This window comes from Zeugodacus cucurbitae, chromosome 3, assembly GCF_028554725.1.
Source record: "Zeugodacus cucurbitae isolate PBARC_wt_2022May chromosome 3, idZeuCucr1.2, whole genome shotgun sequence".
Taxonomy (NCBI): domain Eukaryota; kingdom Metazoa; phylum Arthropoda; class Insecta; order Diptera; family Tephritidae; genus Zeugodacus; species Zeugodacus cucurbitae.
The window spans coordinates 22963420-22981147 of NC_071668.1; the positions used below are offsets into that span (position 1 = coordinate 22963420).

General features: G+C 33.5%; 3 protein-coding genes across 9 annotated transcripts; 2 read left to right on the forward strand and 1 right to left on the reverse strand.

Annotated features, from left to right (window-relative positions):
* Nucleotides 1–884: 884 nt before the first annotated feature.
* On the forward strand, nt 885–12295 carry LOC105216658 (lethal(2) giant larvae protein). 7 transcript variants are annotated; one of them, XR_008470639.1, is made up of 12 exons: nt 885–1037; nt 1851–2000; nt 7326–8104; nt 8173–8718; nt 8781–9292; nt 9356–9480; nt 9549–9654; nt 9718–10387; nt 10455–10921; nt 11290–11437; nt 11547–11655; nt 11723–11820. XR_008470639.1 is itself a non-coding variant. In XM_011191257.3 (11 exons), exons 2-11 carry the CDS (start codon nt 1917–1919, stop codon nt 11853–11855), a joined length of 3531 nt encoding a protein of 1176 aa, XP_011189559.2. In that variant the 5' UTR covers nt 885–1037; nt 1851–1916; the 3' UTR covers nt 11856–12295. The 7 variants fall into 7 exon arrangements, 5 of the variants coding, with proteins under 5 accessions (XP_011189559.2, XP_011189560.2, XP_054084147.1 ...); XR_008470640.1 differs by having other exon boundaries at nt 11290–11424; XM_011191257.3 differs by lacking the exon at nt 11290–11437 and having other exon boundaries at nt 11723–12295.
* A 1126-nt stretch (nt 12296–13421) lies between these two features.
* On the forward strand, nt 13422–15897 carry Riok3_1 (serine/threonine-protein kinase RIO3). The gene is made up of 3 exons (XM_011191261.3): nt 13422–14325; nt 14411–15184; nt 15293–15897. Exons 1-3 carry the CDS (start codon nt 13579–13581, stop codon nt 15614–15616), a joined length of 1845 nt encoding a protein of 614 aa, XP_011189563.2. The 5' UTR covers nt 13422–13578; the 3' UTR covers nt 15617–15897.
* On the reverse strand, nt 15864–17675 carry LOC105216660 (uncharacterized). The gene is made up of 2 exons (XM_011191262.3): nt 17487–17675; nt 15864–17429 (listed from the first exon to the last, which is right to left on the reverse strand). The coding sequence occupies exons 1-2, from the start codon at nt 17561–17563 to the stop codon at nt 16013–16015; spliced, it is 1494 nt and encodes a 497-aa protein (XP_011189564.2). The 5' UTR covers nt 17564–17675; the 3' UTR covers nt 15864–16012.
* Nucleotides 17676–17728: the final 53 nt, after the last annotated feature.

Here is a 17728-nt window from a genome sequence, read left to right on the forward strand (position 1 = left end):
TATTGCTATCGGAATTCATGCACTTTGACTGTCACTGGCGCACAGAGCAACGCTATTTTTGCAATTCTTCTATGATTTCGAAGTTTTTCGCTTGCCCATATTTATTCAGCTACAGTATCGATATTACGATTACAATCGTAAATCGATTATTATACTGAAAAATGTATATCGATTAAACCACGTCGAAGAATTAAGAACGCTTGCTCAGCGTAATAAATATGGCCTGCGAAGCTGTGACGACTGTATGAACGCATAGTAAGGTGATAACAATCAGCTGTTGTACGCTGCAGAGTCGAATTCATCAATATAAAGCAAACAATTCTTTACTCAAACAAGTCCATAATGTGTACAATAAACGTTTCAATAATTTGCGCAAATCAAATAATTATTTTTATAAAATATTATCCTGTACAATTGGCCAAAATGTAAAATTAATAAATTGTACTATAATATTATGGGTTTGAAGAATGTATCTGTATGAGCAAAAAACATATTTAAAATATTGCAGTTTTTTAAACAATAAATAAACAATCATAAAATAAATAAGTTGATATTCTATGAATATATTTCTCACCATTTTAAAAGCTCTTTTAGAAGTGAGCTTAAAAGCTTTACAATAACAGAGTGAATGGGTTTTTGTGTAGAAAAAATTGTGTGTTTTCTCCTCAGTAGACACAAATAATTTTTTTTTATTGTTTAAGTATATCAATATAACTTAGTTGGTAATATTAATTTTGACTATTTGTTCTATTGAATAGTATAAAATGTAAAATATATTGAAGTTTGAAATTTCAATAAAAAAGAACGTTTACAAAAGTTCTTTTGTGTAACCTAATGGGAAGTGCAGGCAACTCTGGTTCAACGGCCATTTTGCGAGTGCGCACGAACTTGTTTTTCTTTTCAGTTGAGAAAAAAATGCCGAATGCGTTGGGTGTTGTACGTGGTGTAGTAGAGTGTCGCTCTTCGTAAATAAATACAAATAACATTGCAAATGCATATTGTTTAATTGGAGAATAATTTTGCAACTTTTTAAATTGGTACATAAGAAGATTATAAAAGTTAATTGACATCACTAAATAAACTACAGTGTGAATATAAACACCGATAGCGGTTTGGATAAGTACATAAACCAGGTTTAATTGAAATAAAACAGAGCGTAAAACACCTGTGAATGAACGGTGGCATTATTTATAATTCGTGCGTGTATTGAATGAAATTTTAAAATATTCATGTACAAGAATATACAGTAAATTTGTGTGCCCTTCCTGTTGACTCATAATGCCGCATAGACGCGCATAATATGCACATACATATATGAATACATGAGAATGCTACGCTTCTATTTCCCTTCTGTCCAAGAATGGCTTCGTTACTCTTGCATTATTGGCATTTAACTCGCCCAGAGCTTTGTTGGCGTTCTAACGCTTGGTTGAAAATATTTATCCGCGATATTTATGCTATTTGTTATATTTCATGGCGTTACGCATTGTTGACTCGTTTGCTCTATATACTTTGGTTTGACATACCTTACGGATTGTGTTATTATGGATAAATATGTTTATAATATTTGTACATCATAAATTTAATTAATTAGTTCCAATTGACTCTAAAAGTGCAATAATTAAACGTAGAAATAGTATATTTAATGTTCTAAGAGAATGCGAAATATCCACTTGTTGAGCGCTCAATATTCATGCATATGAATGTATAGGTACATTGCGCGGCCAATACACACTGACAGAATTAACACAAATGTTTGTGCTGAATTAAAACTATCATATCTACGATGTGCAATATATAAATATTATAATAATAATTCAATTTATAATATAGAAATTATTTTGTTTCAGATTTCGCTGTTTAAAGACAATCATTCAAAGTCATAACATCATACATATCATTCTAATAGATTCAAGATGTTAAAATTTATACGTGGAAAAGGCCAGCAGCCTACAGCAGAAAGACAACGTTTGCAGAAAGAACTTTTCTCATATAGAAAGGTGAGTCCCAGTATATACACTGAGAATTTATATTTTTACATTTCACATAAAAGACAATTAAATATTGATCTAAATAAATTCAATATTTTGATTGATGTTGTTTCGGGAATAAGTAATTATGTATTGTTTCCAACTTCATATTAATAGCTTGAATAGAGTTTATTAATTCCGTTAACTTTTGTCTTATTTGCAATAGGCGCCAATTGTATGAGTAGTTATTATAATACTCGAGAATTTAATTAGAAAAAAAAAACTTATTTTGAAAATAGTAATAAAATTTAAGAAAAAAATATATTTTTTACAAATTCGTATAGCAAATATTGAAAGTACCTCGACTTAAATATGTGTATTGCTACATAAATTACGTTATCGAACATTTTTTATGACAACCGTAACTTCGCCATGTATAGGTAAACAAGGCTAATATTTATCTAAATTCTTTAGAATGCGACACACGGCAAGATAACACAGTTTGCGTTAAAAAAAAAAAAAAGTGAAACTATGACTAAGTGTATAAACATAATAATTAATGATTCGCTACGGCAATATTACAAATTTGGGTTTTCATTGAAAAAATTATATGCATAATATTTTTCATAAGGCCCTTATCAATTTGGAAACCTTCAAATGTATATATAAACAGCAGGTATGATGAAATTTATATACATATACCGTTGAGGCCCTATGTACCACCTAGGAATTATGGAAAAAAAAATATATATATACCGCTGACAGTTTTCTTTTCTTGATTTTGGTTTCCAATTACTTCATAATAAACATTGCCTAAGAAAATTTATTTTTAATATCAACAACTTTTTACAGTGTATTCAAACTGTCTAACTGTATTCACTCTACCTTCATTGTGCACATACATATATGTATACTCTTTTGAATATACATAAAGACCATGTATACATGTATTGGCTTTTAGATAGTTTGATAGATGGTTGCCGTTTGTAATAGATACGCAAAGCGCGTAGTCGTCATCACCAAACATAACCCGTTTAGCCACTTCTTTGCTAGCTTACAGCCATTTCCTTGTTTTGGAGTTTAGGTTTTTCGTTTGTACGAAGCATGTTTCTTAATCCACGTCATGATTTTGCATTGGACAATGTGGGTGTTGCTGTAACTTCGAGCAACTTACTTCTGTTTGTACACAAATACCGGCTGCCTTGACATTTTCGCAAAGTTATTTCAACTTGATTAAATATTACCGTTATATTTATTTAAATCTGATCAAATGTTGACCTCACCGCTGTAAATGGATTGGATAGCAATAAAATGTGTTATTATGAGTTAAGTTGTAGTTATCTATAAACACCCTATGCGTGTGAATGCTTCATTTCTCTTTCATTTATTGTTTGCATTATTACAAAAGCCGTCGACGGCACACCTTTATCCTATCGAAAAGTTTGAATTTACTGTACCTATATTCATATGCAAGCGTTTGTAATAAACGGAAACAAATTAAAAACGTTTGTGGCAAACATTTTCGTTGCTTCCGCGTTTTGAAATGGCCTATTTCTTTATTACCGCTCTAATATTTGTGGTTGAAATTGATATTTTGTTTGTACATATTACCATTTCGTGGTAGTTACTGTAAAGAAGACAGGATATGAAAGATTTATCGGTATATTAAAGTAAAAATTGTAATTCTAATATGTTGTCAGTTAATTATAGATAATAGAAACAACATGTCGATAAAAAGCATTCTAAGGCTGATTACTTCAACATAACGGTGATAAAAAAGTAGGTCAATTTAAAAAATGCGTCTTCTAAATAACTTTCCTTTTGGTTCAAGTAGCATTTTCTTTTTTAATATCAAGGGTCTCATTATGAAAGCTAAATGGATAACACCAGAGTTTTACACTAAAAATAAATATTCTGACATTCCGAGTGGGTTACTTTAAAAACTGTATTTATATTATTGTGTCTGCATTATTACATACGTTCATGTACACATTTAACCATATACGATCAGGTGCGGCCCTGATTACAAACCTATATAAGAATTTTGTTTTATATATGTGTTTGTGTACGCATTTATAAACGACCATCGGTGAGTAAGCAGAACACAGACTGATAAGCGTTCGACTAAATGATAAGATATGAAGTCCAAACTAAAACAATTTAAAAGTTGATATGCACCTGTTGTAACTTCTTGGCGCAAATAAACAATTCAGCACAACAGTGATGGCATTGTTTAGACTTTATGTACATATATGACTGATAAAATAAAAGCATACATGTATGTACATATGTGTGCATGTGTATAAATACAGTTTTATGGTTGGTGATTGGTAATACAGGCGGGTATCACTTTAATAATTTGAAGAAGTATTCTCATATGTATTATTATTATTAATGTTACAATTATTATTATTGAATAATAATTCAATTAAAAAATGTATGTTCCAAAAGTCAACAAAATCTAAGAAAATATTTATTTTTATCAAATTTCATAAGCTGTATTAAAATTTGTACGAATATGATTTTCGAAATGTGTCTGATTTGATTTTACAAATTGGAGCCAATCAAGAGGAAGACAAATCCACATACAGCATTTTGCATATAACTCCATTTGTGGCCTTTGAAATTTAAGTTCTTATTATTTTTTTTTATTTATTCAATTTTATTTTTAAACTTGGTCTTTGCTTGTCTTATTCCAGTTTTCTTAAAAAGTTAAAAGTATCTATATACGTATACATGTCTATAAAAAAAGAAAACAAAATCCAATATAAATTTTAATTTCATGAATTTTCATGAACTCGTTTAAATTTAAAATATGAAATACGTGTAAGCGAAGAAAGATCAAAACACTTAACCACGCCTTTAGTAATTATTGGCAAGTGTAGCGAAGCTTAATCTTAAGTAAAGAATTTGAGAAATTTAACGGAAATACGATCCTCCAAAGACAGCATTTATGCATATATGAATTTATTTTTATTTTTTGCTTTAATCAAATTATTTATAGTAACAGACTAAAATTCCTGGCTAAATTTGAAGCCAAAAAATAACGATTTCAAATTGGTTGCTTCTTAAAGACTTCATCAAATCACTCGGTGCATATTACGCTAATGTAAACTAAGGAGTGGTTTTGAACTAATTGCTTAAAATTTCACGTGAATGTTGTTATATTAGATGCAAACATGTTCAACACCAAACCGCTAAGGTTAATTGAAATATCTCAGACGTGCATGTCGTTTCCGTTATGTTATCCATTTCTGCGTAAGAATGACGTACTCGCGCAATTATTTCCGACTAATGACGGTCACTTCTCAGCGATATATTTAAAGTGTGTTCTATTCTGCTCTCGTGCGACATTTGAGATGAGAACGTCTATTAATTATTTCAAAAAGTTATTAATATTATTTTCAAAACTCATAAAACACTATTGTATGGCAAAATAAAAAAAAAAAAACAATGTTAATTAATAATAATTAGCAAAGAGATGTTACTTAAAAAAAAAAATGCGAATATCTTTAGAAAAAAACTTATATTTTACTCTCATTTTTTATATTATTTCTCCTACTAAAAAGTTATACATTCACAAATGCAACTATTTAAGTAGATACTGCTGGATCAGTACTATTTATATGAAGGTGAACTTCTCAATAATATGAATAATCTGCCGATATACCAAATTTAAGTGTATTAAACTACAACTCAAACAATTATTTGATTTCTTATATTGCCTGCCGTTCGCTCTAAACCCAAACCTAACGGCGATAAAAGTTTGACGAAAGCTAAACATCTAAGCATTGTGTATTTCCTTTTCACCAATCTCTTAAGCTTTGGCCAAAACCAGTAAAAGCCAAAAGAAAAGAATTAAGAAAACAATGCTAAAAACAAACAGGCAAAACAATTGTTCCTCTTTTGGCTTAGAATAGTAGTTTTATAATTTGAATCTCTCAGTTTCGTGATGTTATTCTATACGGACGGTTTTAAAAAGCAAGACACACATAAAAGCGGCTGCGCAGCTCGTCAGGTACCGTTTTTCTATATTGCGGTGCATTATAAACAAATTCTAATTTGAATTTAATTATAACAAACATAAATTCGAAAACAATTTAAAAAATTCAATTGATGAATTAAATATAATGTTTGTTATGCAAACTAATAAATCCTTATAACATCATACTTAAGTATTAAGTTATGAATTTAATACGTGTAGTGCCAATATCGGGATATACTATTCATAGTATTGAATAAGAAAAATTTACTGGCACAAAGGCTTTATTTTCTGTGAAAGTTACTAAGGAATTGTGCTAACAGTTGAAACAATTTATATCCTTCTAATAATAGTATCCATATTTGATAAACAATAATATTTCAAAATGTTAAATACTTTAATTTCGAATTTAAATATAATTGTATATATAATTTTACAGTTATTCTAATATTTGTTTATGTTCATACTAACTTTAATTGAGTATTCTCACTAGTTTAGCAAATTAATGAAATTTATTTTTTGTATGTCAAAGAAAGTTTTTCGAATCCAGTGTTTGTGTGAATATGTATTTGCAAAAGACTAAAATAAAGAACATCCGTTGTTCGTAATTACCGTACACTTAAACCAATGCTAATAATCTTAGTTCTTCTTGTGCTTTTAAGTTGCTCTAAGTTGCCGTACACCTCGTTATCAAGTGTCATTTTGCATGTATACAGTTTTGCCATAGCCGCTTGGCCGGAAAGCAAATGGAAAATGAAAAAATAATAACCAATTAAACTAATATTTCGACATCGTTGCGAAGCAGAGCAGTTGAAACGCTGAGGTGCACAGTACAATATTTCAAACAAATAAAGCTACAGTTGTATGTACTATATAGTATACATTGTGAAGAAATGTGGAAGTACGAACAAATGCTGAATTTCACTGTAAAAAGTGCCTCTTATAACTAACTAACACTATGTGGTTGCTTAATTTTTTATAGATTTTATGATGAGTCGTTTTGAGAACATATGTAGGTCTGCCATTGCTATTTTCTAAATATCTTTGAGGTTTTAAAAAGAAGTTTAAACACACGATTTGAGATTTGTTGAAGACAGAAAATATTCCTCAAATAATACTGAGGAAAGTTGTCAGTTCTTGGCCGGATAAAAATTCTTTACGTAAACCAGACTGTCGTGGGAACATAACCCGATTTATCGATAATTCTTAATAAATGAACGCAATAATTTACATAATTCCATGTTATGTGTAATATAAATTGAAGTATATGTAAAAAATTATTGTTTGTAGACCGGTAAAACCACAAAAATATTAAATTTTCTATTCAATTATAAAAAAAAATTAAATACAAATTACTTTAAACCCTTTTCTAGACTGCACAACATGGATTTCCGCACAAACCATCCGCGGTGGCCTATGATCCGATATCTAAACTGATGGCTATCGGCACCCAAACGGGCGCTATCAAAGTATTTGGACAACCTGGTGTAGAATTTTATGGCCAACACACACTAATTACTAACTCGGCCGCTGAACTCAATGTGCAGCTTTTGGAATGGGTCTACGGCACAGGACGTGTGTTGTCGTTGACAGCATCAAACCATTTGATTTTGTGGGAACCTGTCGGTGCAACATTGGTTGCCATCAAGACATTGCCTTTTGACGGGAAATTGAAGAAAGTTTCATCGCTTTGCTGTTCGTTGAACAAAGACATTGTTTGGATTGGCACTGAAGGAGGCAATATCTATCAATTCGATTTGAATTCGTTCTCGATACGTGAACCTGTTATCTATCATGATATTGTTTTGGAGCAAGTGCCGCCAACTTACAAGTTAAATCCCGGTGCTATTGAATCTATACGCCAATTGCCAAATGCGCATAATAAATTGCTGATTGCGTACAACCGTGGACTTTGTGTATTATGGGATCTGGAAACATCCGCAGTGGTGCGTGCATACATTGCACCCGGTCATGGACAGAGCGTAGGTCTGTTTGTAAATGCAGCTGGTACGCAGTTTACTTGGTATCATGCTGATGGTTCTTATGCATCGTGGAGCTTGACTAATGCCGAAGCACCGAAAAACGTCAATTACGTGCCCTATGGACCGGATCCATGCAAAAGCATAAATCGACTTTATAAGGGCAAGCGAGGGTAAGTGTTTCATAAATAATTTGTTAATCAATTTATATGAGTTTTGCTTTTGTATTTTATTTACGCAGCTCGGCTGAAGTTGTTGTATTTTCTGGTGGCATGCCACGCTCAGCATATGGCGATCATAACTGTGTGTCCGTACATGCAAATGACGGCAATAAAGTGTGCCTGGACTTCACATCAAAAGTTATCGATTTCTTTGTGATATTCCAAAATAATACCGATAATGTGCAAGTTTTGGTCGTACTGCTGGAAGAAGAGTTTTGTGCTTATGATTTAACTGATAGTAAAGTTCCTGTACTAAAAGCACCATATTTACATTCCGTACATGCATCCGCTATTACGTGCAATTACCTGGCATCACAGGTAACTCAGGAGGTCTACAATAAAATTGTGCACGCAGGCGAAGAACAAGATGCCGATTGCAGCCACCTAGATTGGCCAATTAATGGTGGTGTCTTGGAAGAAGAGGTGTCCGACGATGCTGAGAATGAAGATGCACGTCTATATGAAATACTATTGACTGGGCATGAAGACGGTTCTGTGAAATTTTGGGATTGTACTGGCGTTGTTCTCAAACCGCTTTACAATTTCAAAACCGCACCATTGTTTGGGTAATTTTTTGGAAAAAAAAATAAATTTTTATTGAGTTAAAAGTTTTATATCTTATTTAAAGGCATGAGAATCTGGATGATATACCGGCGGAAACATCGGATACTTTGGATGAGTCTGAGCCACCATTCCGAAAATCTGGCCTTTTCGACCCCTACTCTGACGATCCACGTTTGGCAGTTAAAAAGATAGCTTTGTGTCCAAAAACTGGACGGCTAATTGTTGGTGGCACTGCTGGTCAAATCGTGATTGGCAACTTTGATAACGGCGAATCTGATGGCGCTGCGCTTAAAGCGAGTTCTATGAATCTGGTAAGCGATCGAGATGGTTTCGTCTGGAAGGGACATGATCAATTGACGGTGCGCCCAAATCTGCTGGAGCCAGACGCTGAACCTGTTGCTGATGCTGGTGTTGAAATCACCGGCGTTTTACAAGTTCTTCCTCCAGCAAGTATAACCTGTTTGGCGCTGGAAGCGAATTGGGGTTTAGTGGCTGGAGGCACTGCGCATGGTTTAGTTTTATTTGACTTTAACACCTTTCTGCCAGTTTTTCATCGTTGCACACTCAATCCAAATGGTATGTAGCCGAAATGTGAATTGAAAAACTAAAAACTGGCGCTAATCAATCTTCATTTCTCAGATTTAACAGGTGCGGGTGAGCAATTATCACGACGCAAGTCATTTAAGAAGTCGTTGCGAGAATCTTTCCGCAAATTGCGTAAAGGCCGTTCCACGCGTAACAATCCATCACAAGTGCCTACAACTGTAAGTGCATTTTAATGCATTATATAATCGCATTTATATAATAATATGAATAATCTATATTTTTACAGTTGGAAGCACGCCCAATTGAACGACAAGTGGAAGCACGTTCCACCGACGATGGCATGGGTTCTATGGTTCGCTGTTTACAATTCGCTAAAACGTTTATCACTAATGGTAATGCAGTAATTACAATTACCATATGTTTTGAATTTAATATTTATTTTCAACTGTTTATAGTAAATATAACTTCGCCCACCTTGTGGTCGGCCACAAATTCGAGCACAGTATCAGTTTTCCTGTTACATTTGCCACCTGCTCTAACTGCTGCCACTAATATACCACCAGTTAGCGGTAATGCAGCGGCCACAACAGCAGCTACACAGCCACGACGAGTATCGGCTCAATTGGCGAAAGAAATACAACTGAAACACCGTGCACCTGTCGTCGGTATTGCCATATTCGACCAGCATGGCTACCCGGTTGATCAGCATAGCAACAGTAGCGCAGTTTCACCACCACATCGTCTACTAATCGCATCTGAAGAGCAATTTAAAGTGTTCTCACTGCCACAATTGAAACCCATCAACAAGTATAAGCTAACCGCAAATGAGGGCGCACGCGTGCGCCGTATACATTTTGCATCGTTTTCATGCCGCTTGCCAGCCGATTTATTGGCACAGGGTGTTGGGGGTAGCCCGTCCAAGTCGATTTCAGCGCGTTCACAAGAGAATGCACAAGATATAGCCAATACCAGCGCCAACACTACCGGCGGCAGTGCCACCGACGCGCGTCTATATCACGAAATGGCATTACTGTGTCTAACCAATATGGGCGATATCATGGTGCTATCGGTGCCGGAGCTGAAGCGACAACTGAATGCAGCGGCTGTCAGACGCGAGGATATTAAGTAAGTGTAGTTTAACTAAAATAACAATTATTTAGTGCATTATGCTAATAAATCTATTTTATTTTAGTGGCATATCATCGCTTTGTTTTACAAATGGCGGCGAGGCCTTATACATGCTTTCTTCCTCGGAACTGCAACGTATATCGCTATCGACCACAAAAGCTGTAACGCCAAAAGGCGGTATTGAAGTGGAGGAATTGGTTGCCGATGAGCACGCAAATGCAGCTGGCGATACGAATAGTGTAAATGCGGAGAACCAGGAAAACATTGACGCAGCAAGTTTATCTTCAGCAAGAAATTCACATTATTCAGCTGCGAAAGATCGCACAAAACCGCTTGAAGTCGACATCGACCAACAGAAAGGTAGCATTACGCTAACCAATGGTGTTAATTCGAGTGTGGACAGTAATTCTCCAAATCGTGCCAACGATACAATCACAAGTTCCATGGGCGATATAACTGTTGATTCCGTCCGCGATCATTTGAATGCCACAACAACTACTTTATGTACCACCACAACGGAGGAAACTGTCGGTAAGCAAGCAAATATTGAATTTAAATAGTTATTTGGAATAATATTTTAAGTAATGGTGTTGGTTGATTTAAATGTGTGATTATCAACATGGATTTAAACTAGTTTATTAAAAATAAATACAAAATGTGTGTTTGTTACAGTTACTGTTGTGTATACCAAAAACATTTAATACTTAAAAAAAACATGCCAGTCCAATTATTTTGTATATAAAGAGTTGTATTTTCGTTCGTAATTAGAACATGTACCCGTGTCCATTTTATGTGGTTAGTAGTCGCTGGGCAGCTGAATGCTGCATTTAGTCCGTTTTCTGTGCTACGCTCAAACTGCAGCGCAATTCTAACTATTGTTAAATTAATCTATTTTTTAGGCGCCCACAAAAACTCGTTTTAGTAATTACAGAAAAATATATATAAAAAGCTGAATCCAAATTTTAAATTAAAAACTACATTTTTAATATTAATATGACGAAACGTAAGGGAATGGATATTTTTTAATAAAACAGGTGAACACATTTTGTAAGTTTTTTCTACTACAGAATATGCATTTACAATAAAAAAAAAAAAAACAAAATAAATCATCACTTCACAACTATGTAATTGTAATATTGTGACACGATTTTTCTAGGTCGTCTATCTGTATTAAGCACACAAACTAATCAAATTTTGACCAGTGCAAACATGAAGGATGTCAGCGATTTCAACATACCGAATCTTGCGGATTTGGCGCCTTTGAGGTAACTATTTGAAATATTTGCAAATTTGTAAATTTATTATATTTTAATTTTAATTCACACATTTCAGTAATACAACTGAAACTAATAGCAGCTCTGTGGTTATTAAATCAATTATTACAAGTATTTCACATGAAAAGACCAATGGCGAAACGGAGACAGTTACAACAAAGACAACCCAGCGCGAAGAAAGTCAATTTTAAGATCTATTTTTTTTTAATTGACACCGAAAAAATATTTATTTCGAAATTCAACATGGCGATATAGAGATTTGAAATAATTTAAACTACATATAAATAAGTTTTGTATCGTCTTACATTGCAATATCTTCTACTTTAATTTTAGCTATTTTTGTTTCTTTAATTAAGGCACCTTCCTAAATATCCCAATCAATGAATTATTCTAATTTTGCATCTATCTATCATTCTAATTTTAAGTTTTTATTCGAAGATTATTTTTAAAAATCTTAACACACATTTTCACTAAAACTGCACTGATCCACAAACGCATCCAATTTAATCCTTGCATATATATTAAAGAAAAGAAAAAACGAATGTTAACGAAAAATACACAAGTACAACAAAATGATTGCCTTACTTACAAACAATACAAATAATTATTATACACGGTACGGCATGTATAATATATATGCTATTTATGCCTCATTGCAAGTAATGACACGAATCGAATTTCATTTCAAGTTAAATTATTTAAAAAACAAACAAAAAACATTTCAATTACGCAACGCGCTTTTATTAACTATCAGTAATTAATTTCTGACTATAAAGTATTATTAAATTAATGTACTCGTATCCCGACATACATTGGAGCATCAGCAGCAGGTATTCTACTATTGAAACGTAAATTTCTTCCATTACATGTTACAACTAAAACAAAAAAACACCAAACCAGATAATGAAAAAAATTAAATACTGTTTTTACTGTTGTTACTATTATTACAAAAATTTATATAATATAAAACCTGTTGGCATTTAAGTGACATGTACACATGCTATTGAGTAAGTATGATTATGTACGCTATTTAAATATACACGATTCATTTATAAAATATATACATACACATTGTATTTAAAGAGTTTTTAAACTCGAACTTTTTTATATTTTACATTGTGGAGTATTTTTGGACAATTTGTATAGAAAATTTACAAATGTATAAAATATTTGATGATATAATGAATGCTGTTATCGAAAATTGTTAATTTTCAGAAATTATTTTCAATAAAAGTGTAAAGAATTGCCGCTAATATTTCGTTTCACTTATTAATTACAATTTGAAAATAAAAAAAACATTTATATGGCCTTGCGCCACGCACTAAAGTGTCACATAAATATTTATGCAATAAATTGAGTTACATGAAGGTACATATATATTTATTTATTGAATTATACCGTGTTCTTCCAATCTATTATTTATGAATTTGAATAGAAATCTGAACTTATTTAACAATTTTACGAAATTATCACAAACAACTGTTAACCGATTACTTTTATTGTAGGAGAGCACGATTGTTTTATTTCATTACTTGAGTTATCGATTTCATAAACCTTGCTAACTTAATAACTAAATATTCTCAAAAATAAAAAAATAATAATAATTTGGAATATATAGTTATTGCAAAACATTAACACAAATAATAAATAAGTTTATTCACAGTTATATGTGAAAAGAAAACTTAAGCAAATTATGAACTTTTTGAACAATAAATACAACTCTGCATCAGAAAATGTGTCGCTATAGAACACTGCCTGCTTATTTCACAAGTTTTCGTAGTTTATTAAAAACATATTTCACAAAACGTAATAACATTTTTTTATAAAACGTTATACATTTTTAGTTTACCCCCAAATAGGATTAGTTTGTAGTTATAGTTTAAGGAAATAAAATCATCAAGTAAAGTAAATATAATGGATTCACAAAAAACACAACAAAATGCATGGGGCATAGCTTCAACAAAACCAACGGAAACAATAAACTTCGCTGAAATAATGTCTGAAGAATATGCACATCGTGTTCAAAATCAAGAACAAAAACGTTTTGAAGAACGTTTATTGCAACAAGCGAAGCAAGCAGCCACTGACGCCGAAATAGCTACGGCCATAAATACTGAAACGCAGCCATCTCATCTTTACTCTGCAGTTGCAAATGCTTCATCAGTTAATGATGAAAAGCAATCGCAAGAGGGTGAGTGGGAAGATTATTCTGCATTATTGACTGCTGCACAAGAAGAAGATACTGTAGAATGTAACTCGGACGCTGTCATAGCGCAAATGCTCCAATCACAATTTGATCATGAATACAATGAAGAGCTGCGACGAATTGAGCATAAACGTAACAAAGATAGTAAGGTGACAGTAACCTTGGACAAGTACCGTCGTAATGGTGACTTGGAATTCTTAAACGATTCAGATGACTCTTTAGAAAATGATGAAGAAGCAAGTGGACATAAGCGAGACTGGGATCGTTTTGAAACCAACGAAAAAATATTAGACACAATACCAAAATGTGGATTTAAACTAGACAAGGAGGGTGAAATGATAACCAAACATGATCCTCAACTGTGTGGAGTGCGTAATGCTTGCCGAGTTATGTCATTTCCTCCTGAGTTTCCAACCGGTGATGGCGCTGGATTTGACATGAAACTTTCCAATCAAGTATGTATTCATATTTATTGCGTCATAATTACGTATTTACAATAGTTTTTGTAAATAACAACAATATTTTTATTTTATTTTATAGGTTTTTAACCAACTGAAAACATATTCTCGTCGCGGTAATAAGAAAAATAAAATGCACGATCGCAAAGCTAATGTGGCCACAGCAGAAATGGGTGTCGACGCACCTACTCGTCTGCTACTTTATAAATTAATTAACAATCAAATATTGGAGCAAATAAACGGCATTATATCGACAGGCAAGGAGGCCGTGATCTTACATGGAAATTCTGATCCTGCGTATGCAGAAATCGCAGAAAATGCAAGCGGCTATAGTGGCACCATATGCTCCCCACAATTATTACCAAAGGAGTGTGCTATTAAGATTTTCAAAACTACATTAAATGAATTTAAGCAACGAGATCGATATATCAAAGATGATTATCGTTTTAAAGACCGTTTCAGCAAACAGAACAATCGTGTTATTATTAACATGTGGGCTGAAAAGGAAATGCACAATATAATGCGTATGCAAAGCGTCGGTATTAATTGCCCAGATGTGGTCGTGTTAAAGAAACATGTTTTAGTCATGTCTTTCATTGGTGATAATCATAATGCCGCGCCAAAACTCAAAGATGCTCGCTTAAGTCAATCGGAACTTTCTTGTGCCTATGAAGAAATTGTTGCAGCTATGCACAAGTTATATAACGAAGCCAAATTAGTACATGCCGATCTGAGTGAATATAATATACTTTGGTACGATGACAAATGTTGGTTTATCGATGTGGCGCAGTCAGTTGAACCCGAACACCCAAGTGCTTTAGAATTCCTAATGCGCGATTGTGGCAATATAATCAATGTAAGTTGAACATTTTTCATGTCGAAATTAAAATTTTTAATAATGTATAGTATCTTAGTTAGTATAGTTTTTGTTAATTAATATCTATGTTTTCCAATTTTTATTTAGTTCTTCGAAAAACGTGGTTTGCCGAATATTTATTCAAAAGAACAACTTTTTGAATACATAACATCATTAAATGCCGAGACACATAATGCTGCCATGTTAGAGCGTATTCATACGCGTGGTGCCTCGATAGCTGAAGCCACAGCTCCTTACCAAGAGCAATGTCCAGATGAACTAAAGCCTATTGCCTATCCATTCGACTTGGCCTGGGAAAAATCGCAAAGCGAGCGACAACAACAAGCAACAAATTCAGTTATAGATAAAGCCGCTACTGCGTTTGAGGTGTTAAATATCAACACTCCTGGTGTAGAACAAGAAAATAAGTAGTAAGAAATATGCAGCTCAAACGAAAATATAGTGTTCAGTTAAACAACGGTTTTTTGGAATTCTTTATGAAAGAAAACAAGTGTCAATAACCTCAATCAGGATGCATATATAGAAATGCCCAAACATACTAATGCAGTTTAAGTGATTAAAACCAAGTTTTAATCTTTGAAACTATTTCGAAGTTTATCAACGGGAAAATTTTGTTAAAAACAACATTAAATAAAAAAGGTGGCAACTATATAATAAATGAAGTGAAAATAAAGTTAATTTAATCTCCTTAATTTAATGCATTGCTTATTTTTGTAAAATTTATAGCTTTAGAGCGTTCCATGTTTGATTCATATTTATTTGCTCGTAATATACTTCTGCTGTTTATGGTTACTTCTACTAAATTATTTAATTGATCAACTCTCGAGGCGGTGGAACATTTGGAATTCGACCAGGCGTAAAGGTGTCAGCTTTGAAGGCTTCAATATCTTCTGTTGTAAGATCCTCCAATTTGCTATACACAGAGCTGCTTACCACTGGCGATTGTAAGAGAGGCAACGAAGCGTTATTTACTCCCATTTGTTGGCCAAAGGCTGTATGTTGATTTGTCATTTGCTGCGACTGAACATTTTGTTGAAAGAAACCTGAGGGCGGTTGTGCCGGCGCTGAATTTTGTCCAGCTTGCGAAAACATATTTTGTGGTGTTTGTTGCTGTTGTTGCATAGCTTGGGCGAATATGTTTTGTGTGTTTTTAAAAACCCCATTTGTATCTGTTGTGTTGACCGGTTGAGTAAACAAATTGTTAGCATTGTTCGCAGGCGTATTTGCAGCCATTTGACCAAACATTCCACCTGTACTCTGCTGTGCAAAAACGCTTTGTTGTCCAAAAACAGAGTTGGTTTGAGGCTTATTGGCTTGAAACAGTGGGAATCCGGCCGTGGGTTGTTGTTGCTGTGATTGCATGGCTTGCGCAAATATATTTCCACCATTTGGTTGTTGTTGTTGTTGCTGTATATTTTGATTGAACAAATTCCCTCCTGGTGCTGTCTGCGTCTGATTTTGCTGTCCAAATAGTGAGCCTGTTTGTGGTTGTTGTGCAAATAATCCAACATTGGCTGTAGGCTGTGTTTGTTGCTGTTGTGGTGTGGTTTGAGCAAATAAATTACCAGTCGCTTGAGGTGTCTGACCAAAGAGTCCACCACTAATTCCAGTATTCGTCTGAGTTTGCCCAAATAAACTGCCTTGTGTGCCTCCACCTCCAAATACAGAAGCAGGCTTTTGTAACTGCTGCGAAAAAATCGAAGATTGTTGATTTGGAGAATTGAACGATAAACCACCTCCACCGCCAAATATTCCGCCACCTTGTGTAGGCGTTTGTCCGACGTTAGTTGCATTATTGCCAAAAGCTCCACCAAAGGCACTATTCCCAGGTACACTAGGCTTATTAAATATTGACGTGCTATCGTTGATAACATTACCTCCAAGACCGAAAGGATTATTAACATTACTTTTTGTCAAGCCGGTATTAGCACCAGCATCGGTAGGTGCATCATAAAGTCGGGTAATAATATCTATTGCAGCGGGTGGTAATTGCAACATAGTTTTCATCTTGTTATTTGCTTCCATAACTTCCTTGCTGAAATGCTGTACATATTGTTCCACACAGTTCTTTTGTTTTGCTTCATAACATAGCCAACGTATCTCTTCAAAGGATTGATCTTCAATAAAGCTTGGTATACAAGGTTTATCTTTGAAGGGTCCAAAACAGGAAATTGGCCATTGCTTTCCATTGATTGCGCCTTCCAAGTCTGTTTTTACAAGTTGTCTAAGGATTTTGAAATACATTACATTTAAAACTTAATTTAATAAATTTTATTCCTACTTGACGTCCAAGTGTTCATTATTGCATTTTGTTCCAAATCTACAGCTACCCTGGAGAAAAAATCTACAAAGAACCATCTCTTTTATGTTTCTTAAAGAATAATAAAACTATTCGTCAATTGCAAATTAATGATTTGATATGATTATTTTTTAACAGATGACTGTAGCGGCCAATCGGAATATCGATAACAATAATCGTTTCTTATGATAAATTTTGATATAAATTTCTATTAGCAGAGGTAT

What these genes read in the sequence shown, in the direction of transcription:
- LOC105216658 (XM_011191257.3), top strand. Translation starts at nt 1,917, where the DNA reads ATGTTAAAATTTATACGTGGAAAAGGCCAGCAGCCTACAGCAGAAAGA. An exon ending in TTGCACACTCAATCCAAATG is followed by an intron (nt 9,293 to 9,355) that starts GTATGTAGCCGA and finishes TTCATTTCTCAG; the next exon opens with ATTTAACAGGTGCGGGTGAG. An exon ending in CATCACAAGTGCCTACAACT is followed by an intron (nt 9,481 to 9,548) that starts GTAAGTGCATTT and finishes ATATTTTTACAG; the next exon opens with TTGGAAGCACGCCCAATTGA.
- Riok3_1 (XM_011191261.3), top strand. Translation starts at nt 13,579, where the DNA reads ATGGATTCACAAAAAACACAACAAAATGCATGGGGCATAGCTTCAACA. An exon ending in ACATGAAACTTTCCAATCAA is followed by an intron (nt 14,326 to 14,410) that starts GTATGTATTCAT and finishes TTTATTTTATAG; the next exon opens with GTTTTTAACCAACTGAAAAC. An exon ending in ATTGTGGCAATATAATCAAT is followed by an intron (nt 15,185 to 15,292) that starts GTAAGTTGAACA and finishes ATTTTTATTTAG; the next exon opens with TTCTTCGAAAAACGTGGTTT.
- LOC105216660 (XM_011191262.3), bottom strand. Translation starts at nt 17,563, where the DNA reads ATGGTTCTTTGTAGATTTTTTCTCCAGGGTAGCTGTAGATTTGGAACA. An exon ending in AATGAACACTTGGACGTCAA is followed by an intron (nt 17,430 to 17,486) that starts GTAGGAATAAAA and finishes CAAAATCCTTAG; the next exon opens with ACAACTTGTAAAAACAGACT.